Source organism: Ambystoma mexicanum, chromosome 10 (genome assembly GCF_040938575.1).
Source record: "Ambystoma mexicanum isolate Mex_15411 chromosome 10, UKY_AmexF1_1, whole genome shotgun sequence".
NCBI classification, from domain to species: domain Eukaryota; kingdom Metazoa; phylum Chordata; class Amphibia; order Caudata; family Ambystomatidae; genus Ambystoma; species Ambystoma mexicanum.
This window is the reverse complement of record NC_090932.1, coordinates 879,355,516-879,370,698: the sequence shown is the minus strand read 5'-3', so window position 1 is coordinate 879,370,698 and position 15,183 is coordinate 879,355,516. Positions and strand designations below refer to the sequence as shown.

Here is a 15,183-nt window from a genome sequence, read left to right as displayed (position 1 = left end):
GTGGCCCAGACCAGCAGAGCACTTACCAGTCGCCTCAGGTGCCGCTGCTTCTCCGGATCGCTCCTCGATCCCGTTCGTTCCTCCCTCTCTGTCCCTCAATGCCGGTAACACAGCAGTGGCTGCGCATCCCTCGCGGTAGGCAGCAGGCGGGAGACTTGCAGGATGATGTTGGCGGGTTACTGTTGTGTCACCTAGGGGGCTCAAAAGATGCCACACGATAGCGGCTTCACGATGCCACCTTCTATAACATTAGGAATCCACTATATCCAGAATATTTTAAGGACGCTGGCTGCTAATGGGCGCAAGTTCTTTCAGGTGGCGGCCATCTTACAGACGCGCAACAGCGCCCCCTGGCTCAAAGCTTCTGATAGGCTTGACACTTCTCTTTTGACCAGCATGCTTGTATGGACTGTGCTGCCCTACAACCCGCACTTACTGTCTTGTGTGCACACTCCCTCCTACCAGATCCCCTCTTGAAAGCAGGAACAAATACGTAGCAATGCAATGTGTATATGTAGGGAGATGTTGACTAGAAGGAGTCACAGCTGCGAGATGAACAGGCAATTCAAACTATTATTATTCTTAATTTGGGTGTACACCAAGAAAATGATAACAGGCTTTGACTAGTTCCCATGGGGGTGGTTTAGGATGTTTCAATATAGTCCAGTTTTCCTCCGGTCTGTGGACCTTCGTCCTTCCCACGCTCTACTGTGCTAATTTTGGTTTCTTAGCGAAGTGAGTCCCTTGGTCTCCGGGATAGTATCCCACTTTTCTTTGTTGCTTTCTGTGTGTCTTTCTTGGTTCTTGTTGCAAATCCGTATGGGTGGAAAATCTGGTACCCTTCGGTTTTCCACACAGGATTTGGGTATTTGGCAGTTGTAACTGATTACAGCCTACTGGGTTTCTTTCTTTCCCTCGGGTTAGGCGTTAGAGGTCTGGGGGCATAAGCAGATTCCACTGGCGCTTTTCAAGGTACTGGATGCCCAAGCTCTTCCATCCCTGCATAGCCATCTGCAGGATCTGGTGTCTACAGCTCACTCCTGTTCCTTTCCACCTTCCATGTATGCATCACAGTTAGGAATGGCTCAACATTCTCGGGTGTCATCTAGTGTTCTTCACTCCCAAATTCTTACTTTTTTTGGTGATACAATCATGCATTTTCCTCACACAAGTAGGGCGTGCATTTACCCTCCTAAAACAAGGGCATAATCCTACAGAAATTAACACAATGTTTTAAACGAGATACATTAAAAAAAGCTTAATTTAGAACCTTATTTTTCCAGAACTAAAGTGTCTGAAAATGAAAGCATAGTGGTGCACAATAAATACATAGGCAAAATATAAAAAATACTAATCTTTTTACATTTCATAAAGATATCATTCAGATAAAAAAATAATTGATCAAAAAGCATAATAGTACAAAAATAAAAATAAATAATGGAAAGATATACTTGCAAAAAGGAGAGGTATATAATCGCTGCAAGATGCATAATGTGAAAAATCTATTACAAAACATACACACAGATCAATAAGAACTACATGAACTAACTGAAATTGTCATAACAATAGCAGCATCCAATATATAATGAAACACAAATGTCAATTAACTGAGACGCACCCACTCCCTTTAGGCTAGTCTCCCTCACTACATAGCTAGTTTCGACGACATGCCAAACACTTTGACTTGTCTTCAGGACAAATGTATCAAACTAGTGAGCAAAATAATGCACACATAGAAATGACAAACAGTGATACTTTTTTATTAATCTTTTAACCCTTTAACACCGAATGTGAAAGACATCCGTTAAAGAGACGGCTTCTCTCCTAGAAATATTTTTAATGGAAACAATTCCAAATGCCATTCATAAAAACTTATTTACTAATCAAAGAGTGAATAGAAATTATATGGAATTACTCATTTAATCCACGTCTCAATGTTATCTTTAACATTGAACCCAGGGAGATCATTTTCTTGGATTTAACAATTTATAAGGAAATGGGCAAGTTAAAAGTGAAACCTTTCAGTAAACTCACAGATGAGAATGACATTTAATTTTAATACATTCAATCAACATCTTTGAAAATGAATTTTCCATATGGCAATTTCTCTGATTGCATTCGAACGGTACTGAGAAAGCAGAATATAGTAAGGAATCTAAGTAATTATGTCAGAAATTATTGGCAAAAGAATATCCTGGGAAACTGGTCACAAAATCACAAAAGAGGGTGAGATGTCATAATAGCGACTATTCTCATACAACAACTTAAAAATAAGAACCAAGGAAGATTAGTGTTTGTAAGTACATACAGAGCAATATCAGTGAAGATCAAGAACTTAATTGGTAAACCCTGGAATATACTAAACAGTCAGGGTAATAATATGCAAGCTCCTTTATTTGCCTACAAATGTAGTACTATGATTAGGATTAAGATGGTGAGGAGCAATATCGTACAGGAAGAAATAAGAGGAAGAATGGACAACACAATTTTAGCATGATGGGGGTTGCCGGAAGCGACAGGACACAGCCCAAGTGGCAAATGTACTGTATGCAAATGATACAGGAGAAAGAGTGAGAAGGTTGGGGTTGGTCTTCAGAGGCTTTGGATTCAGCAACTAATAGTGAAATGCTTATGCATGTAATCTGGTGCCAAATCTTGTATGTTGGAAAAACTAAAAGAAAGAAAGATAAGAGCATAAGAACTGCATTCTAAAAAAACGTTTCGGTAGCAACTTTTGTTGTACATAGCATACAGAAGAAGAGCTAGTTTAGGCTGTTCTAAAACAGATAAAACACATGGATTTAAATACAGCATAATTGATATTAGGAGAGATGTATGTTGATGCCCTCCTTGCATGGGCAGGACTGGTAAAACTGGTGCTGGATCTTGGTGCGGCACAATATTCTCAAAATATAGTTATCAAGCATTGCATGCCCTCTTACACATGTGCTTGTATGTCTGTATTCTATATCATATTGGCACAGACCTACTTTTTGCTTGTAAACTGATTATTAGGAATTGCACTGTTTCAGTGCACATCACTGATCTACAACAAGAACGTATTGGTCTTTGATACTCACTCCATGTTCTTGGAGTGTTTGGACCCCAAAAATGTATGTGATTCAGGCCTGTATTGTAATGCAATGTTGGTACAGCCACTCATCAGTAGACTCACTTGGAGGAGTTATTTTCTTTATAGAGTATGCCCTTTCACACTTCGAAGAGTTCATCCTCAATCAACGGTCCCACAAAGTAGATGACCTTTCTTGGGGGAACACTCTGGTAGGTGGGGTCTTTGTGTTTGCTGGCTTCCAGAGGAGCCTTAGTTGCTCTCACACAGAAACATATCCAGGGGATCCACGTTCTGGGATTCAAACCGGATGGGCTCTACTAGTTTCCCCCAGATTAGAGCCAAGTCTCCCTGAGAAGGAGGCTAACACTTGTCCTTGGGAATGGCAGCCTCTTCCTGGGAACCTCAATTTCTCAAGCCTTGAAGCCTTGCAGCCCCAGTCAACTATTCAGAGACATTCTCAGTATGTCTGTCCAAATCTTGTAATGTGGTCCTCCTGTGACAACTTGACAGTTGGAGGGCCTTTTCTCGGGGTTCCCCTTCTGCAACCATGACAGACTCCTCCTGTCTGGAGTAGGGAACCACTTAGGACTGTCTATGGATCTACAATCTGTGTTCGCCAAAGGATTTAGTAGAAGAACAAACATGGCAAGGAGTAGAGTAAAGAGAAATTATTTCAGATCAATTAGAGCGAGCAAGACCATGGACACATTTGAACACATTAGATAGTAGGTGGGATTGAAATCTTAAGTGTATAGGAAGCAAATGAAGATGAAATAGGTAAAGTGAAATTCAAGTGGAGTAGTTAAGATTATATTAAAGCTTCACAGCAGAATAAGACATAAATGATAGAGAATATTTTGTGAAGCCAACAAAGAGTGAGCAATAATAATGAAGACTGGAATAACAACACGTAGTTGCCATAAAGAATGGGAAAGAGAAAGAATTTGCTTTTGAAACGTTAGAGGGGGGTCAAAAATGAAACCCAAATAATGTACAGAATTTGATAACAGAAGTGACACAGGCAGAAAGAAAATTGAAGTAGGTGGAGAAATGGAGCAAGAAACTGTGAAAAATAGTATTTCCGCCTTTTTGGAATAGAGACTCAGAAAATGTGCTTGCCTCCAGGATGCTATGGAGTAAAGACAATGAGATAAACTGTCAAAAGAGGAAATGAAAGTGGAGGTTTGCACGTCATCAGCGTACCATTGTAGGCTGAAGCAATACGATTGAACTATGGGTTCATTAGGGATAGTATGATATGATACGTCATTTATAACGTGCTTAATACCCAGAGGTTTCTAAGCGCGGACCCGGGGATAGAACCTGTGGGGCTGCATGTCTTCTTGCTTCCAAGGCCTATCCTCCCGAGACACTAAAGAGTAGTAGATAAAGAGTAGTGATTAGCAAATGAAACATAACGTCGTAGGGCACCGTTCCCAAGAGACTTCAGCAAAGAAAGCCAGCCTTCACAGGAAACCTTAAATGAACAGTAATGCAAATGGGAAAAAACAAGATTGTGCCAATCTTGTAATCACAAAAGAGGACAGTATTATGTAAGGAATGACAGTAGCCAATGTGGCAGAAAGAACAAACTGTATCAGTAGACAAGAATGTTTGTGATGTCTACCATCCAGAATGAAATCTAAGACAGAAAGCAGAGCAGTTCTCACGAGTGAACCATCGGAACCTTGACTGAAAAGTGTCAACAGACTTTGAAGAGGAGAAGAAGTACAAAGACTAGAAAGTACCAATATTTCTCGAATTTTTGAAAGATAAAGAAGTAAAGAAATAGGCCAATGATTAGCAGGATTGATACCAGTAGCTTTCTGAATTTAGTGGGGAAAATCCTAGGCGTCGAGGAGGAGTAAATGTAATAAAGAAGAATAAATAGATTTAAACAACGAAGCTGACAGTGTATCGGAAGGAGACAAAGTTAAATGCCTACAAGCAATAAAAGATGCAGCAAGAAGCGAAAGAGACAAATAATTGATGCCCATGGTCAAAAGGCACTGGTGTGGAATTGAGAGAACATTATTTCCTGGTGTCCCTAGTTTTAGAGATAAATGAATTGACAAATCATCTGAAACGAGATAGTGAACAAGAAGGATTGGACAGTGGGGGCGTTAAGAGTCAATGAAAAATGCATGACTAAAGAGGTCTGTGAAAGAGTAAGAAAATTAATATTAGCTTCTTGAATGGCTAACTAAAATGACCATAAAAACGGGGAATAACCTTCCCTTAGATAATCTGTCCTATACTTATGCCATAGACAATCGGTCTGGCATAGGCAAACTCTCAATTGTCTGAGGGAGTTGGAAAACCATGTGCGCGGTGCGCGATGTGTGGCTTTAAAAGGAGTGGCAGGACAGAGTATCTAGTGAAGTGGAAGTAACTCTACCATGGACAGTATGATTCCATTCATGTCAGGTCTAGCAGAATCTGGCCCTGAGACGGAATCTAAGCCCACTTGCCTGGCAGCTCGAGGAGCTTACCATACCGCTGAAGATTATATTTCTCCTTAACAAATATCATTGTAAAATGACATTTTGAGAGGATCACTCCTAGTTGTTTCCCCTGCCCCTGAGTTTTGAAAGTGGTGTTGGCAGTTCTCGGCCACAAACCCTTTCAACCTATGGCTATCTCCGATATCCAGTTGGTTTCTTGGAAAATAGTCATCGTTAATTCAGCGAGACGGGCCCTCTCCATCTTAACCAGCCAATTTCTCTATCAATGTGTGTGTTTTTACTAATTTCTCTTGAAAGGCAGAGTGGACTCTTAACTGCTCAGAAATATGAAAAGCTGGCCAGTTTTACCTGGACAGGATACGAGTTTCGCTTTTCAGGCAGACTTTTCATCACTTTTGCGAGGTGGGGAGGTGTGTCCCAGGGCAGGCATGCTTTTGAAGTTCCTACTGCCTGGTGAGTAGTCACTTGCATACCGTAGAGCTTTTCCAGAGGCTCCTTACTTCAAAAGGCCTGCATGCACATGCTATGGATGCTATCGTAGCCTTCCAATGTCCTGTTTCGTTCCATGTGGTAATTTACTTCGATGTGATTACTTTGAAATTTGACTTCGATTTCTTCTTTTTTTTGTGGATTTGGGGATGGTTCCCCCTTCCCCTTCACTGCCACCCCTACTCCAAACCCCTCCCCACCCCCTTTTTACCCCATACATAATGAAAAGTAATCACTTTGAAGTAAATTGCATCAGAGTATTTTTTATTGGTGAAACAAAGGGAGACCTCCTGTTCTATTGGAAGTAACCGCTTAGGCGGCAACAGAGTATACTCCTCGTCTGCAAGAATAATTCCATGTGCATTCCCTTCAAGGCCACACAATCTTTACCAACATATGTTGGGTTAATTTAAGCATAGAGCCTTCCTAGCCCTAGGTACTAGTGGTTGGGAATCTCCCAAAGTGTGAGGTAATATACGGATGCAGGCCTAAACGTTAGTCACTGTAGCGACTGTGGGACTCCTACTTATAAGGCCCCTTTCTTCCATACACCCGCCCACCTTCCAAGTCAATTTATATTGGGATGCCTGTAAAATGAGGAGGACGGGTGACTTTGAATTAGGATTACATTACTCCAGTGAGTACTTTTTTTCTTATTTTAACATTGCTGACAGCTTGCAGGAAGGTAAGAGTAAAAAATAATTCTGTAGGCATCTTTAGTACGTTTCGAAAGTTACAGACCCTTTGCATACAAAGGTAAATTGCAATTAACTGAAAACGCGGAAACTATTGGCTTTGCCAATGCTTGTTTTTCTGTTTTATAGGACAAAAAGGGTGATGGCGCAGTGGAGTTGGAAAGCATGAAATCGGACCGTATGAAAGTTCTGCAGTTAAATGTTTGCAGCGAGGAAGAAATAAATCAAGCGTTGGAATTTGTTACGAAAAATCTGAAGGAAACAGAGGAAGGTATAGAAGAATTTACCTGATTCCTTTCATGCGTGGCTATTTCTTTACACTAAAAGACTGTTTAAAAGAGAGCTTTCCTCTTATAGATTACTGAACGTCACCATTTCTCATCCTAACCCCCACTTTTACTATAACGAAACTATGTTGGGCGTTGGCAGTAGGCCTGTTTTTTATATATTAAATATGAAATAGGACGAAATGTCTGAATAAAAATTTCCGACCCCACCAAAAGACCTAAAACACACACCACAAAAAGTACTAACTACCAAAAGTTCGAACTTTCGTGGTATGTGTTAAGGTGTTTTGGTGGGGTCGGTATGACATTTTTTTCATAATAGTATACAGTATAGTGAGCGGGGTGTTGCGGGGGACACCCCGCAGCTCACCCAAGCAAAACAAAAATAAAGAAATAAAAAAAGCTGGGTGCTGCGGAGGCGTCCCCCGCAACAGCCCGCTCACTATACTTTATAGTATAGTGAGCGGGGTTGCGGGGGACACCCTTGGAGCTCACCCGAGCATAAAAAAAGCAAAAAAATCAGGGGCTGCAGGGTTGTCCCCCGCAACACCCCACTCACTATACTACTATACTATACAGTAGGTTGTAGGTCAAATGATCGAAAATAAATGGTCGACAGGTCAAATAATCGAATTTTTTTTTTTGTTTTTTCACTTTTTTTTTTTTGGGGGGGGGGTCCCCCCAACCCCTGTTTTTTTTGTTAAAACACCTTTTTTTCCCTAAATGAAAACCTAAAAAAATATATATAACTAAAAAAAAAATTCGATCATTTGACCTGTCGACCTTTTGACTGTCGACCCTTTGTCTGTCGACCATTTGACTAGACACCTATACAGTATAGTGGGTGGGGTGTTGCGGGGTACACCCCCGCAGCTCACCCGAGTAAACGTTTTAAAAAAAAGAAAAGGAAAGGAACCCGCGGCATCGGTTCCCAATCACGGAAGCTTTAGGGACACCGCCCATCTGACGGAAAGGTAAGTAGGGGGCTGGGGGTGTGTTGGTGGTGTGAGGGAGGGTGTGGGTTTGAATCTGTGTGATTTGTAATGGAAATGTTTGCGTGGGAAATGTACGAACATTTTTTATTGCGTACATTTCCCATGCAAACATTTCCGTATTGGGTAATTTACCCACGGACAATTCACATAGTTCCTTAAATATATATTGACTGGAAGTGCACCTCTACTAGTTTTGAATGGTTAGCGCAATAGACCTGTGATTTTATTATTATTTTTTTCTCATTTTCATTTATTTTACTGTATTACTGGTAATTTAGTAGTCTGGAAACACGAGTAGTGGGCAAATGTAAAAATATGGCGTCACCTCATGAACCACATCTTACTTTCTTGATTCGTACATCATTAACAACCAAACTATCTCTCTCACAAACCCATCGTTCACTTTCTCTGTGTTGTTAATGTGCCATTTCATTTTCATGCCAGTGAACAGGGATTGTGTGGCAATGGGGATTTGCAGCATCTCAGCCTAGCTAAATGACCAATTATGCCCGCGTTTGAGTCTGCTAATGTATTGGTTTTGTACAGTTTGTTTGAGTCTGTGCCATAAGGACCACCTCCGATCAAATTGAACTGGCCACAGTCTTGCAATTCTTGGAATTTTATGGACCTTAGCTAATCTTCCCCATAGGAACCTCACCTGAAAGGAATTCAATTCTAGCTCTTTAGGAGATGGCAGGGTTCTTTCTATAGGGACTCCTGAGTGGTGGTGGTGTGTCAGTACTGCTACTCAAGTCACTACCCCTGAATGGGTCTGCAGCTGTGGGGGACAGGCAGGGATGGTATATCTTATTGACCAGGTAACTATGGGGGTGGGTGGGGGGGTAAACTATTGTAAACTTGAAAGTTTAAGCTCCTCCCCTCTTGACATGGACCTATCCAAAGAAGTCCAAACACTGCTAATGAAATGCAGGGCACAATTGGTTCTGGTGAGAAGGGACCTGTTGGACCTGTTCCTGGGCAAACTATCCACAAGAGCACGGGAAGACTGCACCCTGCAAGACTGGTGACCTTTGTCTAGGCAGAGGAACTCTCTGATGTTTTGAGGGAATTTCATCGGTTAGAGGGGATTTTCATTTCACTCGGGGGTTTGTTTGTCCTGGTCCAGGCTGGACTTTTTCTTCATCCTTTATGGAGAAACTCCTAGGGTCATGGAGATGAGTAATTATCCTGATGATATTTGACTATTCACCACTTAACTCTCTGAGAAAGAATGCAGAGGAGACCAAGGCACTTATTACAAGTTTGGTAGTAAGTGGTACGATTGGCAGTCAATCTGTTACCGCCACTTTTACCGCACTGCCGAATTACAGGATACCGGAAATGGGCATTAATTCCATCAGCAGAATTACTGCCAGTGCTAATTCCGCAAACAAAGCCTCCGAAAGTATATGTAAGGCCAACACCCTCCCCAAACACACTTCTGAGCAACATGGACTCACAACCAGAAGTGAACTGCTGCATCCACAACCTGGTGTTCTTCATTGAGCTCCTGCAGCATGCAGGAAACCACATGGAAGGACACATGCTGCACAAAGTTGGAGGAGACGTTTATCGAGGAGGACTCCCATTTCATGCATCTGTCGATCCCCTTGGGCTCTGACCGATGGCCAATTGGTCTTGCTGTATTCCCCAGAGCGCCATACACATCAGAACTGCAATCTCACCAGTACATAAACTGGTTTCTCTCTTCCACTTCTGTGCCAGAGGTTAATTCCAGAAGACTGGGTGGATGGTGCATGGCATGGTCTCGTGCAGAATGGATGTGACCAAGCAGTTCAGGCTGGACTGCGCCTTTTGCTGTGGGACCAAGCCTCATTTGCATATGGTATTTCCTCTTTTGTAATGGCTTGGCAGGCAGGTGAAGAACAATGGTCTGGAGGGTTGCCTAGAGCAATGCCAGAGGTTCCAGCCCTCACCTCTTTTGTTTTGCTGGTATATCCCAGCAAACATTCTCAATAGGGCTTTTGCAATTGTTGGCCGTGCTCATAAGCCATGCCCATCGATAATACATCTCGCTGACCACCACCCAGGCCCAAGTGCATGCACCAAAGGCAAGTTTCTATGTCATCGCCCGTTTCCCTAATGTAATAGCAGCACTTGACTGCACACATGTGGCATTGGTGGCGCCCCCAGGCCGTGGAGCCTCCTGCATACATGAATCGTAAACAGTACCATTTCATGAACATCCAGATGACATGTGATACGGACCTGACCAGCAACTGCTGCGACGATTCACAGGTTCCATACGGAACAGCACCCTCCCAGAATATATGGATACACTACGAACAGTGAACCTGGCTCTTGGGTAAGCATGGCATCTGATGATGATGCAGAACAGAGTCACACATGGAGATAGGCATGAGACTGTGTGTGAGGAAACTACATGTCTCTTGAACCAAATGCCCATGGCCCTGCATCCAACTCATGCTGGGCACAGAGACACCTGAGAACATACTGTATACTCCTGCATGTGCCCAACACAGCCACTACAACCCCCACGCCCTAGTGCAGTACAGGGAGTCAGCCTCACACGCACGTCAGCACAAAGGCCGCCAGGAAAGCAGTGAATGCAATTAGCATGAGAAGCTAAATTGTAATGCTAAACGCTCTTCTCCCTACATGCTTTAGGTTACTCAGGCTATCCGCTGCTACCTTGGTTGTTGACACTGGTGAGGAACTCTGGTACACCGCAGGAGACGATATCACATTGATAGTTTATGCATTGTCTGGATGCATGGAATTATGTGAATGTCAACATGCTATTGGGGTTGTTGTGCAATGGGCCTATTATTCACTCATGTACTCAACAGGGTCTTCCTGGGTGCTGCCTGCAACCTCTGCCGAACCCACACCCCTCCAGGTCTGCAATGCAGAAGATGCTGCTCTCCTCCCAGAGGGTCGGCTGCAGCAGGGCAACTGTTCCTCCATTAGTGGCTGCTGTCGCCCAACAATGGTTGGAGATAAGGGTGCAGACCCGGATTTGAGATCGTTCCACCTCTTTTGCATGTCCTCAATGTTCTGTGGGACATGTCATACGACCACCACCTTGTTCCTGATTTCGGCCCAGACGGTGTTCTTCCACTGCTGAGTTGTTTTGCGGTTTTGTGACCTATACAGCTCCTCTGCATGGGCCACCACCTGCTCTGCAAGCACACTGAGCTCCTGGTCAGTGAACTTCTGCTTGCATTGCCACATTTCAGGCACCTTTCCCTTGCCTTTGCTTCCTGAAACGTTATGTGTCTTTTGGGGGTGGATCGCATTTCTTTAATGGTGATTTTAGGTGGATTGCGTTTTTAAAAATGCAGATTGGAAAACGTGCCTTTCGTGTCATGACGACTCCCCGTTCGGCGGTAATTCCACTGGCAAAATGACTGTTACATTGTGTTAATTCCATCAGTATAGGTCAGCAACTTTTTTTTGTTGGTAATTCTGCTGGTGGAATTACTGTTACTGTCGAGGGGTGATGCACGCCACCACCTAATCATGATTCGACAGACATTTGTGGTAACAGCAATTCCACCATTCTCACTGCCGAACTCGTAATGAGGGCCCAACTCTGGGGACTTGTTAGCAATCGCATGGACATTCCGATGGTCATGGAAAAATAGAGACCAAGACAGACAAATTCTTTATGAATAATGCAGTTAGGTTGATTGATATTTTATTTCTATCGCGCTCGTACACAAGTGTTTCAGAGCGCGACACGGCAAGGGAGGGGAACAGGGGAGAACAAAAACAGCAATCTTACTAGGCCCAGTGACATTGAGAATGCTCAAGTGCATGGGAGAGGTGGAGAGGAAAAGTGCATGGAAGGAGGGAGAAGTGGAAAGTGCGAAGCAGAGGAGAAACAGATAAATAACAATAAATAAATAATAAAGGCAACAAACAGTGGTAATGCAGCCAGCAATTTGCAAGTGCTAGGTTTAAGGCAGCAGACAGGGTAGGTCTAATAAGTGCAGGAAGAAAAAGGGGGGGCTGTATTGGTACAGATACAGACCCCAGTGCAAGGGGTGGCCCGGAGGCAGTGCGGGAGGGTGAGCAGGTACCTGGGCCCGAAGGACAGAGGGTGGCCAGGTGCACAGTGCCAAGAGAGAACAGATCAGCAGGGGAGAGGGGGAGCGAAGGCAGAAGAAAAGAGGAAGGTCTTGAGGTTCTTCCGGAACCGGAGATGGTTCTCCTCAAGTTTTAGAGTGGCAGGGAGGCTATTCCAGAGGGAGGCCCCAGCCGAAGACAGAGATCTACCCCCAGCTCGTTTCTTTGAAAAACGACTGACCCTGACCCTGGGGTAGAGGAGCGAAGAGCTCGAGAGGGGAGGTATTTGCGGAGGGATAGCTGAAGGTATTTTGGACCCAGGCCCCAGAAAGCCTTGTGGACAATGCAGAGGGTTTTGAATTTAATCCTTGCATCCACTGGGAGCCAGTGGAGAGATTTCAGAGCTGCAGAGCAGGGCTTGAGGCCAAGGACAAGTCTCGCAGTCCTGTTCTGGATTAGTTGCAGAGGGCAGAGAGTAGAGGCAGGTACATTTAGAAAGAGGCTGTTACAATAGTCCAAGCTAGAGAGAACCAGAGCTTGGGATACCATGAGCTTCTGGGGGAAGGAGAGGAAAGCTAGAGTACCTCTGAGGAGGTGCAGTCGGAAATTTGACTTTTTAGAGACCTCAGAGATGTGGGCGGAGAAGGAAAGGGTGGAGTCAAAGATGACCCTGAGGTTCTTAGCCTCGCAGGTGGGGGTAGGAAGAGGGCCAAGGGAGACCGGCCAGAGAGTGAGGGGAAAGGATGGTGAAGGTGTGCCGATGAGGAGGATCTCCGTCTTGCTGGCATTCAGACAAAGATCATTGGCGGAACACCAATCTTGAATGGCAGTTAGGCAATCAGAGATGAGAGAGGGAGAGGAGGTGGCAGAGGGCAGCCTGAAAATGAGTTGTCGTCAGCGTAGCATTGGAACTTCTTGGCAGAAAGTGGCAATGCAGTGGGCGAGAGTTGCCAGGTATTGGTTGAAAAGCCAGGGCGAGAGGTTAGACCCCTGGGGAACACCACAGGTAGAGAGGAAGATAGATGAAAGGAAGGACCCAAGTTGGACCTGGGAGGGTCGATCTGAAAAGAAAGAGGTCAGCCAGGCCAGAGCCTGATCAGTGATACCCAGGTTTTCATGGAGACGGTTGAGCAGGATGGTATGGTTGACCGTGTCGAAGGCAGAAGAGAGATCGAGGAGGATGAGGACAGAGGGAATGTTAGAGTCAAGGTTGGAGAGCAGATCATCACGGATGTTCAGGAGAGCAGTTTTCGTGCTTCTGACAGCTCTGAAGCCAGACTGGTGGTCATGGAGACAGCCAACAGAATTGGAATGAAGGTTAAGCTGAGAGATGGCCAACTTTTCCAAGAGTTTGCCAAGAAACGGAGTAATGGAAATTGGCTGATAGTTAGCTGGACAAGACGGATCAGCTGTGGGTTTCTTGAAAAGAGGATGCACAAAGGAGTGCTTCAGAGGGGAGGGAAGGATCCTGAGGCAAAGGAGTGGTTGCAAAAATCAGCAAGGGCCGGAGCGAGGGTGTCAATGTGGTCCTTGATGGTTTTAGAGGAACAGGGATGAACCTGTTTTGACGAGGCTTTCATAAATCGGACTTCTCTAGCGACCTCGTCAGGGGTGAAAAGAGGAAAGGAAGAGAAGGATGGTGGGAGGGTGGCTAAAGGAGGGTCAGCAAGCACAGATGGAGGGGAGGGGTGTGGGTGGAGAGGGTGGACAGGATGTCCTGGGTTTTTTAAATGAAGTGAGAGGCAAGGGCATTGCAAAGAGCCTGGGAGGCAACAGGAGGTGTAGAGACTGCAGCAGGGTTGGCCAGCTCCTTACAGATTTTAAAGAGTTCGGCTGAGTTGTTAGATGCCGTAGAGACACAAGCTTGAATGTGGACTCTCTTCTTGGTGAGGACAGAGAGTCGGTATTGCCTTTGTAGCAGGCGACAGGCCAGTTTGTCAGAGGATGAACAGGAAGTCCTCCATAAGGGTAGCAAGGTCAGAGTCATACCAGGAATTGCACTTGGCTTTGGACTTCAAACGGATCCTCATGACAGGGGCAAGAGCATCAAGCGTATCAGAAATTGAAGAGTAGAGCAGAGACAGGGCTGTGCCAGGATGTGAGAGCCAAAGGTGGAGGGGGGAGAGAAAGTGGTGGCAAAAGCCTCAACTGACACACGCTTCATGGGCCGGATGTCCGAGAAAGTAGGTGGCAGTGTTGGGGTAGGCTTGGCTTGGGGGAAGAGAGTGAGAGATGAGATGAGATGAGAGGAGGGAGTGATCACTCCAGTAGAGAGGAGTGGTCAGAGGGATGGAGAGGGGGGAGGTCAGAGGAGATCAAGAAATCGAGTGTGTACCCTGCAGAGTGAGTCGGGTCAGAGGGGAAGATGGACCGGGAGAGGGAGTCGCAGAGGTCACGGAAGAGTACAGAGGAGGAGCAAGGAGGAGTTGAGTGATAGATGGCAGGAGGGAGGAAGAGAGGTCTCCCCACTCAGAGAGAAATGAGGTGATTTGATCAGGAGGCCGGTAGATGGTAACCACAGTAAGAGAATGGATAGGCGAGAGAGAAAGCCTACAGACAAGGCATTCAAAAGAGGAGTAGGTCTGAGTGGGAATGATCGAGGCAGGAATCCACACCGGAAAGATCAGGGCTACCCCCCCACCGGACCGGGATGATCTGGGTGCTGAGAGGATCTTGTAGCCATCAGGGAGGAGAGTATCAAAGCTCGTGACAGAGCTGGCCGTGAGCCATGTCTCAGTAAAACCAAGGACATCAAGGTCTAGTTCTTCAAGGAGGTGGCAGATGTCAGAGGAGTGTTTGACGGCAGAGCGAGAGTTGAGAGCGGCAATATGCAGAAGTTTGCCAGCCTTAAAGACCTTCCGGGGAGGGTTACAGATCAGAGGTACGCCCCAAGGAGGAGAAAGAGCCCTAGGAGGGGCAGAGGAGGAGAGTGAGGGCAAGGTAGCCAAGGGGGAAGAGGAGGGGACAGCAGGCGATGAGAGGAAATTGATGAGGCGAGGGAAGTGCCTATCAAAGAGGAGGAGATGGGCCTGAGGGCCTTGGGCCATGACAGTACCATTTAGGTAGACATTAATGATGACTTAAGAGGAGTAGAAGGAAGCCATGAGAACATCCCAGTGAGTGCCA

At 45.1% G+C, this 15,183-nt stretch overlaps 1 protein-coding gene across 1 annotated transcript in view; it reads left to right on the top strand.

Annotated features, from left to right (window-relative positions):
- Nucleotides 1-15,183, top strand: part of LOC138491825 (D-beta-hydroxybutyrate dehydrogenase, mitochondrial-like) — a 263,457-nt gene that overhangs the window by 141,752 nt on the left and 106,522 nt on the right. Inside the window, exon 3 of the mRNA XM_069618587.1 lies at nt 6,852-6,993. Coding sequence (XP_069474688.1) covers nt 6,852-6,993 — 142 coding nt within the window. The remainder of the gene's footprint in view (nt 1-6,851; nt 6,994-15,183) is intronic.